Source organism: Plectropomus leopardus, chromosome 11 (genome assembly GCF_026936395.1).
Source record: "Plectropomus leopardus strain MGB_pleo_1.0 chromosome 11, ASM2693639v1, whole genome shotgun sequence".
In the NCBI taxonomy this organism is placed as follows: Eukaryota; Metazoa; Chordata; class Actinopteri; order Perciformes; family Serranidae; genus Plectropomus; species Plectropomus leopardus.
The window spans coordinates 33,908,942-33,923,929 of record NC_142186.1 but is presented as its reverse complement, the minus strand read 5'-3'; the positions used below and the strand labels follow the sequence as shown (position 1 = coordinate 33,923,929).

General features: G+C 40.5%; 1 protein-coding gene across 11 annotated transcripts in view; it reads right to left on the bottom strand.

Moving 5' to 3' along the window:
- Window positions 1–14,988, bottom strand: part of mef2d (myocyte enhancer factor 2d) — a 121,152-nt gene that overhangs the window by 13,697 nt on the left and 92,467 nt on the right. For 3 of the 11 annotated variants that reach the window (XM_088084680.1, XM_042489862.2, XM_088084681.1), the window contains exons 7-11: window positions 8,646–8,824; window positions 7,780–7,800; window positions 4,422–4,539; window positions 3,907–4,087; window positions 1,546–1,614 (exon numbers count right to left, since the gene is read on the bottom strand). In XM_088084680.1, the coding sequence (XP_087940806.1) occupies window positions 1,546–1,614; window positions 3,907–4,087; window positions 4,422–4,539; window positions 7,780–7,800; window positions 8,646–8,824 (568 nt within the window). Of the gene's footprint in view, window positions 1–1,545; window positions 1,615–3,906; window positions 4,088–4,421; window positions 4,540–7,770; window positions 7,801–8,645; window positions 8,825–14,988 lie in introns of all 11 variants that reach the window. The other 8 variants (XM_042489858.2, XM_088084679.1, XM_088084678.1 and 5 more) reach the window with 4 other exon arrangements.

Sequence of the window (14,988 nt, the reverse complement as noted above, 5' to 3'; positions counted from 1 at the left end):
ACTGTCAAATGATAAATGCTTGTTTCAGTATGTACAGCTTGACACTCATCTCATGGCCAAATCTGGCCCCTGAAAAGGTGAGTGACGCCCCCCCCAACCATTTTCAAATTCACAATAAAAATAAAGTGATTGACACTGAATTGTTTTTGTCCTTTTAGCATCCATAAGGTGCCAGAGTGCATAAAACAGCATAAAAATCGAGCTTGTTGTTCAAAAAAAAGGGCCAGTGGAGGATCCCCAACACCCCCCGAAAGAGGTCCCAGCTAAGACCCTAATGTCCTAAAATCCCAGAAATATCATAAAATCCTAGAAATGTCCTAAAATCCCAGAAATATCATAAAATCCTAGAAATGTCCTAAAATTTGAGAAATATAAAATCCTAGAAACCTCATAAAATCTGAAAAATGTTCTACAACTGTAGAAATGTCTTAAAAGTCTAGAAACATCCAAAGATCCTAGAAACTTCCAAAAATCCACAAAAAATGTCTTAAAATCCTAGAAATGTCTTTGAATCCTAGAAATGCCCTAAATCCAGGACCCGTCCTTAAATCCTAAAAATGTCAGAAAATCCTAGAAACAAACTAAAATCTGAGAAACATCCTAAAATCCAAGAAATGTCATAAAATCATTTAGATTTCCTGAAATCCTACAAATGTCTTGAAATCCTAGAAGTGTCCTTAAATCCTAAAAATGTCTAAAATCCAAGAAACCTCCTAAAAACTCAGAAATGTCCTTAAATCAGAGAAAGGTCTTGAAATCAGGGAAAAATCCTAAAATCTTAGAAATGTCTGTAATTCCTTGAAAAATCCTAAAAGCCGAGAAACACGCTAAAATCCTGGAAATTTCCTCAAGCACAAACATTTTAAAATCTGCAGGCGTCTTATAATCCTACCCCTTGCCTCCCGGCACCTGTGCAAAAGTGGCCCCCCAGCAAAGTAACTTTTGATTATCAAACTCCAGTTAATGTTTTCTATCTGGATAACTAACTCTGACAGCTCAGCTACATCTAAATTATTCTGTGTAGTCGAGCCTCTGCGGGCTTCCCAGGCCGACACGTGTCTGAGGAATCCAAGTCTCTGTCTGACTGTCAGCTGACGGTGACAGATAAATGGCTAAAAAGTGAAATTTTAATGCAGCGAGCGTGTCGGCGGCGCACAGCTGTGCACTGGGCTGCTGTTTGGTGGCGAACGCAGCACCCAGAGACCGCAGCGAGGCCCCGCCGCTGTCACACTGCGGCATCTTCTTCTTTGTTCATGACGCTTCCAAAGAGCTTCAGATCTGAGCTTTAGGTGGAGCGAAGACTCCGGCAACCACAAACTGATAACTGAGCGATGGAGCACAGACACGGCAAAGCAACAACACACATCACATCCAACACACACGGAGAGAAAAGGTCTGGCGTTATGTTTGTCATCGTGTTTGTCGTGTAGCTGCATCGATTCTGTAACTTTATTTTGGCTCATATCCGAGTCTGAGAGCAGCAGAACGACTCGACAGATTAACATGGCAGAGCTGCGCAGCGCCACATGCTATCATGTCATTCACCTCAGGTTAGCAGCAAAACTGGAGATGCAGTTAACCATCTCCGCATTCTGTTTCTCTGCACCCCACATGCTGTGGAGACAAAGGAGGGAGGGAGGACAAAACATTAGGCAGTTACAAGCCGCTCCCCCATCCAGAGGTCAGCTGACTGAGCGCTAACCGCTAAACTTGAGCCTGACGCAGCTCAGGGAGGTTAGCTTCACAGACGTCACAATGATCTACAAACATTTCAACTTTTGGAGGAGTGAGAGCTTTACAGAAAGCAGCTCCCACCTGCCTGTAATGTGCCAACAGAGAGACAAAATAAAATAAAAACTGTGTCATTGACATGCACTCAATATCTGTTGCAACTTTATCACAAAAACACTGAGGGAAAAGCCTCATAACTATCAGAATTTATCTGCTGTAAAAAAAACTTGTTTTCCATGCAAAACTCTAAAAGAAATAAAACAAACTGTAAAATCTGTAAATAACAAAATGTGGAAAGAAAAACTGTTAAAAAAACATAAAGACATTAAAACTGTGATACTCAACTTTCAGTCTGAGGCCAAACCTGGCCCCGACAGAGTGTCGGGTGGACCCCCAACCATTTTCAGATTCCCGATTAAAGTAAAGTGATTGACACTGGGAATAGTTTTTGTCCTTTTAGCATCCATAAGGTGTGTTACTCGAGGCATTTAACCAATAAAAAACGGATAAAAAGCAGTAAAGAAACAAATTACAAATCAAAGATGACAAATGACCTCCAACCTCATATAACCCATGACCCTTTCCAGCTGTGGTTGGTTCAAAGTTCACGCCCTTTTTCGGGAAAATATTTTCATCATGTCAAAGCAATAACATTCCAGTAACCATGACGATGGATATTCAGAACATTAGCAGCTTCATTTCTATTGCAGCCACCGCCCTAGCCCTAAATTATGTCCAATCTGAGGTCACGTAGTCGTCAAAATGGAAGCGCGAGCCCAATTTGCCCAAGTTTCAAAGGGTTAAATAAATCATCTGACGCCCGTCCCAAATATGAGCCTGTTCAGTTTAGTGATTTAAGCAAATAACAGTCGGGCTTGTTAACTTAAATTTTATGGTATTTTTATGTTGTCCTGAGTGCGTCACGCCCACAGACTGTACTGTACATAAAGATGGACGACACGACAGCTCCTGAACTTTTCAGTCTGTATCGCCCCCTGCTGTCTGACTGCAGTACAGGTCATAAAGCCTACACGTTAGTGAAGAGGTCAAACTAAAAACTCAAAGTAGACAATAAATAAATGTTTCCAAAAGACGGTTTCTGTCCCTGAAGCTAGTTCTCATCATCCTGCTGTTTGTTCAAGTGTTTGCAAAATTGCAAATGCAAATTTTATATAAATAATAATGAATAATTCCTATTGTAATTGTCCGTCTTAATCTATTTCAGTTTGTATTTTATCTTTTAACTTATTCTTTATTCTGCATTGATCATGTTTAATTCTACTATCAGTATTATTATTTCTGTGTTCACCGCTAATATTCAGTGTTTACTTGGTATGGCTCGTTGTTATTTTTGCTCTGTAATTGTTCTCTCTTTTGTCCGGCCTTAGTTGGTATTATTGTTGGCTCATTATTATGTTCTTCTGCATGTAACCCCTCTCGCTTCTGCTTTGCTCTATCTGTCAAAGCACTGTGTAAACTCTGTTTTTAAAGGTGCGATATAAATAAAATTAATATTACTATTATAATCTGTGTGCTCCCACTCAATGGAGCTGCTCATGGTTGGTCAGACGGGTGTTTTGGTGGGAATGGAAGGAGGGTGCCGCTGCGCAAGCTCCGCCTCTTAATGACATCATCCTCGCAATATGGGAACTCCCGTATCTCTGATATTTTAACCTCACCTCAGCATAGCGGGGGTCAGTGGAGGCGCGTCGTCCATCTTTACATACATTCTGTGGTTACGCTCCCACGTAAGTATGACAAACTTATTTTGATGCTGAGAAGAAGTCCAGCTCTCAGAGTAAAGATCCGTGTGTGTGTGTGTGTGTGTGTGTGTGTGTGTGTGTGTGTGTGTGTGTGTGTGCGTGTGTGTGTGTTACATAGCGAGCAGGAGCTAAATCAGAGTGAGTGGGACTCCGGTGGGAGTCGGAGCTGAGCGAGCAGGGGGTGGGGGGGGGGGGGGAGTATCTAGGTCACCACCAAGATGAATCAACCACAGCTGGGGTGATGCTGCCGCGGCGTTTGGCAGAGCTGCTCCCGGTGCTTTATATGAATCAGCTGACCTGCGCCGCACTGATCAAAGTCTACCGCTCAGATGTTTGCGTGGGGAGGTCAAAGGTCAGGGAAAAATCAATCTGATTTACTGAAACAAAAAAAAAAAAAAAAAAAGGAGCTTACACCAAGTTGCTGAGCGACGCCAGGCTCAGCTGCTGCGCCTGTTGTTGCTGTTGCTGCTGCTGTTGTTGCTGGGAGACCGCTGGTTGCTGTTGCTGTTGCCAGGCAGCCATGTTGCCGGGCACCAGCCCCGGTGGTGTGAACGTCTGGAGCGCCGTGAGATCTGCACTCGTCAGCTGGTACTCTGAGATTAACGGATGGAGAGAGAGGAGGAGGAGGGGGGGGGGGGATTGTTTTACATCATACGACTTTCTGGAGCATCAATATTAATCAGGGCTAATCCATATTAATGGGACCTTTGAAGTGGAATGACTCCAGAAGCTCTCACACAATGAACAAAGTGAATATTCATCGTGGTTTGTGGCATCACACTGTGAGCCTCTCAAGTGTTTCTACTCCACACTTAAGACATTTCACCACAAATCACAGACTGGATGTTTTTACTCGTGTTTTATTGTTTTTTAAATCCAGTGCTGGTTTTTAGGTGGAAACACACAGATTCGCTGCTGGTTGCTCACCGGTGTTGTAGGCCGTCTGCATGCCAGAGAAGGGCGCGAGGAGACTGGGTGTTGCCACGGAGACCACCGGGGTGGTGAGCGGCTGCGCCACCTGGGAGCTGCCTAGCCGCTGAGCATTCTGGGAAGACAGAGAGATGGATGGAGGACGTTGAATATTGAGACACAGGAAGTGGAAGAGGTGGTTACTGCTACAGTGGTTCTAAAGATGTGGTGTGGGGGCCTCCAGGGGGTCAGAGGGTGGCTCTAAAGGGTCTCCAGCTATATATATAAAAACAAAACAAATGTAACGATCTATGAAAATTACACTCCGTACATTTATCTGCATCTCCTCTGTGTAATGTTTCATTAATAATTTATTATTATTATTTTTAATTCTTACTAAATTATTTTTTTATCATTTTAAAATAATTAGTCTATTTTCTATTTATTTAATTTTACATTTTTACTCATCAATTAATTTAATTAAGTTTATCTTACTTCTCCTTAAAACTTTTTATAATTTTCCAGTGGCAGGTTGCATATTGTTTTTGTATCAGCAACTTGCATTACATCACCCACCAGCGGGAGCGTTTATTGGTCCATTATGGCACAGTGCATTCTGGTAGTTGTAGGTTTTCTAAGAATCAGAGAAGAGTTCTGCACTCTGTAATTAAAGCTCCCAGTAATTTTAACTGTGCAACATTATGATCTAACAGAGATCATAGATCCATACCTCCACCCTAGTTATAGGTTTTGTACCTCTTAAGAAAAGCGAATGCAGTAGTCCTTTCTCCTGTTTTCTCTGGACATAAAGCTCTGATTCCAAAAATAATTGCATCTTTCTGCTGCAGAGTCAGACTGTTTTAATGAAAGGACTGTCTGTCCAGCAGTGAGACTCTTTTTTTGAGGATTCCTGCTTTATATGTAACAGGATTTGAAAAGTCTTGTCATCGTGTTCATACTCTGACATGAGATGCTGAAACTTCCAACTAAACTCTCAGTGCCTTTGATTTTTTGGACGCAGTGTTGCGGCTTCATGTCATGAGAAAACCTGCTGCGGGTTTCACAACAAACGGCGTCTTTTTCTCCTTATATGGGCCGAGTGTGCGAGCTCACGGCACATGACTTCATCCATTTTCAACAGCAATAATGATAATGGTTAGCATGTGCTCTCACTGTACAGCAGAGGGGATGCAGAGACCTGAGTGATGTGACTGAGAACAATCTAACTACACTGTGACTGCTGAAATATTTCACTATAAACAGCTTTTTCTCGCTGAAAATAAAAATATGTTCTGCTGCCATTTAATTGAAGACCCGCAAACTTAATAAACCACAAGTGTGATACAAATCTGCAGTTTTCAATGTAATGTATGTTTCAATGTGATACATTTTCCACAAAGGTAATAGCAGTTGGTGTAATACGAAATTTCCTGCAAATGTCCAGAAAAGACATCTATATGGTGTCCAGAAAAGACCTCTAACTATGTCCAGTGAGACATCTATACTTTGTCCAGAAAAGACACCTATACTTTGTCCAGAAAAGATGTCTATATGATGTCCAGAAAAGGCATTTATACTACATCCAGAAAAGACATGTATACGTACTCTTTCCTGGACGTCATATAGATGTCCTTTCTGGACCTCATATAGATGGACTTTTGGACTTTTCTGGACATTTGCAGTAAAATTTAGTATTATGTTTGCGGGTGTTACACGTCCTCTTAATGAGCTGAAGTACAGCAGCTCTAATTAACCCCTAACTTCTCAAGTTTTACTAGCAGACTGAATAAAGAGAAATAATAGAATAGAATAGTAGAAATAATCTGAAACAAATGCAGCAGAGCAGTAATAACCAAAGAGTGACATCATGACGCATTACATCACTTCCTGCTCGGGGCCGAGGATGTTTAATGCATCGTGCCACAGTCAGGAGCATTTCTGCTCCCCGTGAGAAAAACCAAGCACCTCCAAGTCTCTCTCTGAGGCGTTTTAACTTTTCGGTGACACTTTAACATCTGCGTGCAAAATGAGAAGTGTCTCGCATCTCAAGGCGGCGTTGGCACGGCAACGCTGTTGTCGGGGCCGGGCGCATGTGAGATGTAGCATCACAGCGGAAGGTGTTATGAGAGGCATCGCTGTGCTGGAGAATCATGCTGACAGGAACGCATGCACAGACAGGGCTGACAGACGAGAGATGAGCGCACATGATGATGTGTGTGTGTGTGTGTGTGTGTGTGTGTGTGTGAATGTGGAATGCCAGGAATGAAGACACACAATGTGAGGTGATGTTTTACAGGTGTGTGTATGTTTATGCACAGAAATATGCATGAACACATGTCAGCATGCATGTGTGCGTGTGTGGGAGTGAGGAGGTCAGCGTGTAGGACTCCACCATGTCCCCCCCGTGCGACTTTGTGATGTTTCTTCGCTGTCAGAGCGTCAGTGAATCCAAACATGCACATGCAGAGTGTCTTCACATACAGCGGAGAGTCAGCTGGCCGTCCCTCTGTAGTCTGTAGTCTCCTTGCCTTTTTTAAAAATATGTTTTTAAGTAAGAAAGTCATTATTTAACATTTTGGGAAATCTGCTTTTTTGCTTTCTTGCCAAGATTTAATGAGAAGATTGATATCAATCATAAGTCTTCAAACCAGTGACACTAACCTTAAGGCCTGTGGGACAAATCTGGCCCCTGATAGGGTGTCCCCTTCAGACAGAGCCAGGGGAACTACTGTCTCCTGTCTCCTGTCTCCAGTCTTTATGCTAAGCTAAGCTTCATGTTTTCAGTGCAGAAATGATGGTGACACCAATCATCTCATCAAACTCTCTGCAAGAAAGCAAGCGAGTGTATTTCTGTAAGTCTTCAAAAGCAAACACAAGTCAAGAGTGACTTGGATGTGGTGTAAGTAATGTTTATAATAATGCATTATTTTCTTTTACATGAAGAGGAAGTCGACCTGCAGAGCTGCCTGGCTCTTATTTATTCCTCCCTGTTTTGGGATTTCAGCAGGTAGAAACTTGAAACTAATTTAAAGTCAAAGTCAAGTTGTTTAAGAGTCAAGTGTCGAGCGAGTCAAGTCTCAAGTCCTAGTGTTCGTGACTTGACTCAAGTCTGCAGCTGTGATGGGACTCTGAGGGTCGCAGGCTGTCGTGAACCCTGAACGCCACAGTCCGAATCCTGCGGGAAGCGGCGCAGCCAGCTGATTGGTCCGCTGTGCGTCTCTGACGCTCTCATTGCTCTTCTTCTACTCTCGGCACAGCAGCGGCGCCGCTGAGGCCGCCCCCGATGGCGGTGTCACGCTCATGCTCGGTGAGATCACACAGAGTTGACACCACATTCACCAGGCTAAAAGTCTGAAAGTCTATTCACCTCACTCACCAACTCCAGCTCTTCCTCTGTCTGCACGGCGGCCGCAGGACGAGGAGGAGGAGGGTAAAAACACAGCACGGTTACGATTCTGCAAAAACTAAATATGAGCACTTAAAAGGACTTGAAAGTCTCATCGAGACGTTCGCTTATCCACTATAGTGACACTTTCACATGTGAACACTTGGAAGTTAAAATGCAGACAAACGGATGAACGGCTGACTGAAGGAGAACGATCAGATCCAGATGTTGAACAGAAAAGAGGAATATTCACATTTCTATAACAAAGAAATGAATGTGAAATGCTTTTAAACAACTCCAACAAGTCTGTGATGCATTTGTCTGGATTTGTGAACTCGTAGCGCAAAAGTTGACTTTTAACATAATAACAGAAAACTTTTGTTTAACCCTTTGAGACCTCAGCACATTAGTTTGATTTCTTTCGAAAACAGGAAAAAAAAAGGCAATGAGCAAAACATTTCTCGCAAATTGCAAGAAATTAGCAGATTTAGAAAATTATTTCTACAAAAACTTGGGGAAAATATCAAAAGAACTTTATATTTATCATAATATATTTAATTTTTACAGAATTATCATCATTTTAAGCTGTTTTTTTGTGTTTTTTTATTCTTATATTATTATTTTTGTGGTTTCTAATTTTCATGTCATTTTCTTGTACTTTTTACACTTTTTTGCCTATTTCTGAGTCATTTCTTCTTAATTTTCCTCATTGCCTTTTTCCCATGTTTTAATTTTTTAAAATAAATTAAGCAATTTTTACCCAAATTTCAAAGACTATCTAACCTCCACTTATTAATGATTATAACTCTGTGAGTTTGTTTTAACCCTGTGTGGCTGCCGTAGCCGTGCCCCCTCACCAGCTGCATGAGGCTCTTGCCGCTCTGCGAGGTGATGACCCTCAGGTCGGGCTTGCGGCTGTTGACCATCTGAGGGCTGGGTGGAGGCGGAGACTTAGCCGGGACTACTTTCCCCAGGCTGTTGCCGTTGGAGACGGAGAGGAGGCCCGGGGAGGCCCTGGCACTGATGTATCCGTTTGCTGCAGGAACACAGAAGCACAGAAAGAGAGATTCAGTGAAGAGGGAGGAGGTGTGTTCGTCTGTTTTGATGTTTTCAGTCTTTCTATCTACCTGCGAACTCTGCCTCAGAGTGTGTGTGTGTGTGTGTGTTCGTTCTCATTAGCGAGTTGGAGCGCTCTGTTGCTCCACATGCTCCTCATCCTTTTTGCAGCTCAAACTGTGTTTTTTTGGTGTCGCTCTGATTTTTTTTCTGCAGCTCCTCCACATCAAAACCATGTCACGCTCTCTCCAGAACTATTTTATTCCCACTCTCTCTCCATGTCTCTCCTCTTTTTGTTTCAGTTTGCTAAAAAAAACACACAAATGTCCCTGAACTCTCTCCATCTCACGCTGCAAGGCTTGATTACTGAGCTGTAAAAGTCAGTAAAAAAAATGTTTTCTTAAAGCAAGTGAAATTATTTCAACATTTCATCACAGTTAGTGGAGCTCTCGATGAGTTTGGACTACAAAGTGAAGTCTATTTCCCGTGTGTGTTTCTGCCCCATTACAAGTTATTATAAGGTCTGAAGATCTGATGTTTTTGGCTCTTTCCCCTCATAGCATTGTGTTTAAAAACATATTTCCAACCAGAACCAATTTGTTTCAAGCCTTCAATAGAGATGAGAATCAGCACCTTAACCCTTTGAGACCTGAGAAAAATGATTTGATTTCTCGCAAAAACGTAAGGAGAAGGCAACAAGCAGCTAAACAAGACACGGCCCGAAAAATCTATATATATAAAAATATATATCAAAAAAATATATATATATATATCTTGTCTGTAACACCAGGTAAAAAATATAAAAACATTACACAGGTGCCAAAAATGAAAGTTAAAAACAATCAAGAAAATAAAAAAGGGCTGAATACTAAAAAATATATATGTATACATATATTTTTTACACAAAGAAAATATTATTTTAAAAATTACCTGAAAATAATGGGGGAAAAAAGAAAACAAAAAGTGAAAAAATGGGTTAAAAAATGTAAATGCTATAAACTAAATATTGTATATATGTTATATGTTTCCACAGTGGATTTTAGACTTATTGTAGGAGCTGAGCTGTAAATTCACTGATTACACTAAAATACACAATCTGGACTTAATGTTACCACATGCATGAACAAAGACAAATTATCCCCCCCAAAAAAAAGAATGAAAAATGCACCAAACAGTCCCTAAGGGGTTAATAACTGAATAAGGCTTCAGAGCGTGCAGCACTTTTACTTTCTGTGTTTCTCTTTTCTTTCTCACAGGTGAATTCCAGCAACATGACGGGCAACATTACACAACGTCACGTCTGCTGAACGCACCCTCCTTTCAAACTGCACAACCGTCCACATTCCAGCGTCCTGCGACGCAACGCAACACTTCACCTGTAAGAAACAACAACACCTGATGGATGACACGCTCCAGTCACAGGGAAGCACCTGTGTGTGTGTGTGTGTGTGTGTGTGTCTGTGTCTGTGTGTGTGTGTGTGTGCGCACGCGCACAGTGGTGTCATGTAACATAGTAATCATTACAGTACTTAAGTACTTTCTGGGAGTAGTTAAGTTTGTATATTCCTGTCAGCTTTCACTTGTGTCTACTACTTTTCCCAAATAAAACTTTTATTCTGAAACATTTCCCTGACGCATTTAGTTACTTCAAAATAAGGAGGGAAGAGAAGAAAGATGGAAAAAAAGACTTTCTTTTTCTTTAAGTGTAATGTCGGCACCACTTTTAGGGTGGTTTGTATTTTAACCCTTTGACACTTGAGCAAAGTGGCTCCATTTGTTTCATAAACATGGGAAGAAGTCGATGAGTAATGAAAGAAGAAGTGATCCAAAAACTGGCAATAAATTTGTAAAAACTACAAGAAAGTTACCTGATAAATTTGGCAAAAAAAGAAGAGGAAATAGAAGAAAAAGAAAACAAGCAAAAAACAACAAATAACAAGACAAACAAGTCTTGGAAGAAGTGCTTTAGAGAAAATTAAATTAAATTAAATTAAATATGTAATTGTGATCATTGTAAAGACAGTTAATTTTTTTCCCCCCAGCTTTAAAATTAATAAATAATAAATAAATAATAATCTACCAATTTGTGGAACATCTGTTACCAAGTTAGTCATTGCCTTTTTTCCCATGTTTTTGAAAGAAAAGGCACCAATTTGCTCAAAGTTCAAATGCTGAAGTACTTGAAAAAATGTCCTCTGCATGAATTGTTATATTGTTTTCTTTTCTTTATTTTTTCTGTCCTTATTTCTATTGTCTGTTAGCTGCCGAGGGACCGCAGATGTAAATCAGCTGTCCTGCTATCTGTTGCATATTTACATTTGTATTTTTATATTGATGATCATTGATATGCTGTGTCCCCTTTTAAATGAACCCTAAATGCAGTAAAAAAAGCAGTACAAGAAAAATGACGTTGCTCCAGGTTTAAAAGGGTTAAGAAAAATTAATTAATTAAGCTGCTTTTCAATCCTGCTACTCAGTTTCTTTCATACTTTATTCTCAGTGATTTGGGATAATGAGCTGTGTTTTTTTAAATTAAGTTTAAAAAAAATAAAAATAAAAAGGCGGAGGTGTATTTGGGGATTCTGGGTGTCCTGACATCAAGACTCCAGCAGACAGCAGCCTGACGTCAAAATAAGAGCTCGACTCAAACAATCAGTGTGTGAATAAGAGGAGGACAGCAGGGACTTTCCCAGCCCTGACACACACACACACACACACACACACACACACACACACACACACACACACACACGCGCGCACACACACACACGCGCACACACACACACACACGGATTTTCCTCTGGACAGGCAGGCAGGGTGTGTGTGTGTGATAGCAGATAGCGTTTCTCCATGACGCCGCCTCCAGACAACAGCGGCATGTGACTCTGCTTCATCTCAGTAACACACACACACACACACACAAACACAAACACACACACACACACACACACACACACAGTGAACCTGACAACAACAAATGAACATCACACTCCCTCTCGAGCAGCGCAGTGGGAGGTAAAACAGAGAGGAGGAGAGATGTAAGTGAGGAGTTAACAGAAAAGAGGTCGAGGATCTGCGCTGTGTTCATCTGAAGTTACTTGGTAGTTGTATTATTCGCTGACACGTGAAATAAGTTATTGAGAACATCGTGGTCCAAAGAAAATCAAATACATTTTGCAAACTACATGTACTGCCCTGTGGTTTTATGCTTCTGTGTCGGTCAAGATCAACTAAAAGTTTACACTCGTATCTGTGAAAACATGGACGCTTCATTCACGGAAGATATTTCTGCGAAATATTTAACATAATTTACCATAATAATGCTTTCGCCCCTGAACTCAGCAGGCTGACAGGCTTTTATTTCCTTTCACATTAAACTTTTTGCTTAACAAAGATGGAAATAAAATCAAACTATTCTCTAAACATAAAAAAAAGGCTAAATTGGCTTTATTGATTGTTGTCAAAACATCAGAAAGAAGTATTAAGCAACAAAAGAAGAAATGACCCAAGTACAGGAAAATTACCTGAAAATTTTAATAAATAAATAAATAAATAAATAAATGAGGAGGAAAAACAAGGAAGTTAAAAAAAAAAGACCTGGAAAAAATTCTAAATTCTAACAATTCTGTAAAATAATTTTAAACATATAATTTCAAGAAAATAAAAAGATAGAAATCAAATCATATAAAATAAATAAAAAAAGAAAGAAATACAAACTAAATAAAAAAAATTAAAATAATACAAACTACAAAATGAAAAAATACAAAGTACAAAATAATAAATAATACAGAAATAAATAAATAAATAAATAAATAAATGGCACAAGGAAAAAACTGGGAAGTTAAAATGCAAAGTGAAAAATGATCTGGAAAAAATTCTATAAAATTCTAAGAATTCCATAAAATGCATTGAAATATACAATTTAAAGAAAATAAAAATATAGAAATACAAACAAATTGTTTCATTAAAACTGTTTTAGCGTCTCTCATTTACTCTCCTGGTAGTACTTCATTTTTTGGTGCTCATGGTTTCAGTGAAACGAACTGAACGATCGTAGAGAATCTTACCGTGCTAAACGTGTGTCCATACTGACAAAAGTTTAAATAAAGTGGTTTTATCCATCCTAAAAACTTGTATAAAAATGAACTGCATGGTAACCACGGTAACCAGAGCGAGCCTCTAATAGAGACAGGCCTTTATTTGTCACAATGTGAAGCCACAGCGGGCTGGTCAAACAGACCGAGCGTTTAACTGGGACTAGACTTTTATTCAAAGTTTTACGGTATATTGTTATGTATCTTGTTGAACCCTGAGATAGCTGTATTATAATGTGTGTGTGTGTGTGTGTGTGTGTGTGTGTGTGTGTGTGTGTGTGTGTGTGTGTGTGTGTGCGCGTGATGTTTACACAGAGTGTGTTGAAGCTTGCATGAACACACACACTATTCCGAGAGTGAGTGAGTCACACAGATATTTCGATGTATCTGCGGCTTTATTTATGTATGTGGACTGTTTGTATGGACTTTTCCACATGTGCTCCTCTCTGTGTATGAGCGCCTACGTGTGTGTGTACGTGTGTGTACGTGTGTGTGTGTGTGTGTGTGTGTGTGATGTCTCCTGTTACACGAGGCCGGGCGTGGGAATGTGTGGAATGCTGGGTGACGTCAATGGTGACATTCCCGGAGCCCCGAGTCCCTGGACAACAGCTGAGAACGACAGATCCAAGAGAGGAGGAGGAGGACGATGGGGAGAAAACAGAGAGGGGAGAAGGAAGGAGAGATAAGGGGAGGGCAACAGAGCAAAAGAAGGAGATGGGGAGATGAGGAGGAAGAAGGGAGGAAAAGAAGTGAAGATGGAGAGAAGAGAGGGAAGCTAGAGGAGAGGGATGAATATGGACAGCGCAGAAAAAAGAAAAATTTGGATGGAAAGAAAGAGAATGGGAAGAAAACTAAGAGAAACAGATGAGATGAAGAAACTACAGAGTAGGGAAGGAAAGAGGAGAAGAAAAAAGAAAAAAGAGGCAGAAGAAATGAAGGAGACCGAGAGTAAAGGAGGAGAGCGGGCAGCCAGGTGGATCAGGTCACCTGAGCAGCATTTTGGATGAAGAGGTGTCAGGTTGAAGAAGTCGTGACTTTACAGCGAGCTGCAGAGATCCTGAACGCAACATTTAACGCAGAGACTGTTCAACAGTCACCATCGTGAAAAAGACCCAAAACACAGAAACTGCTCGAGAAAACGACTCCAAAGGGCAAAAAGTGGCATTTTTGAAGCAGATTTGTCACAAAGCAGCCAAAATTGTTTTTAAATAAATCAACTTGTTCAATATTGAGACGGAAAAAGTCACAACAGTCTCATCCCTACACGATATTTCCAGACAACGTGAATAACGATTTGGCAAATTTCGAGTGATGTTTGGATCGTCCATGAGGGAAACTGCTGCCAGCACAGTTTCCAGTAACTGCTCATTTCTTCTGGTATCCAGCTCTACCTTTTTTTACGGTTTGAGTAAAACAGCTGTCTTTGTGTTTCTGTGACAGAGAGACTTTTAAAGTGCAGTAAAAAGAGGTCTGGAGTCAATATAATCATAAAAACACCGTTTTCACGTCTATTACTGCTGACACGCGCACAGCAAACGTAAAAAAAATCGGCGAGCTGTCGTTACTCTAGATGTGCCGCGACTGAACACATCAGTCAACATCAGTCACATCAACACACATTCAGCGCTGCTCACGCTCCGCTTTTTACACATTCAAAAATTAAGATTAATTCATAGTTAATCCATGTAAAGCAATAAAAATGGCAGGTATGAAGTTATTTCTTGTTTTTATTCATTTAATAAGGTATTTAGTATGTTCTTACTCTTTTTGCACGCTGCTGCACCACAGTGACTCGTTTCGTTCTTTTCATGTGTGCACATGAACTGAATGACAATAAAACGAACGTTGAACCTCGTTTATCACAGTGCAGTTCCTCTTTTTAAAGAGTCGCCACAGACCTGGTCTCAATACTCTTCAGAGAGCCTTTTCACTCTTTCATTAATCGCCCTCAGTCTAATACCAATATGGACACTTGGCTTCGGCGTCTTTTCCTCTGATACAGTGAAGGGAAGTTAATATAAATGTATTGATTTCTTTTGGCCCACCTCAC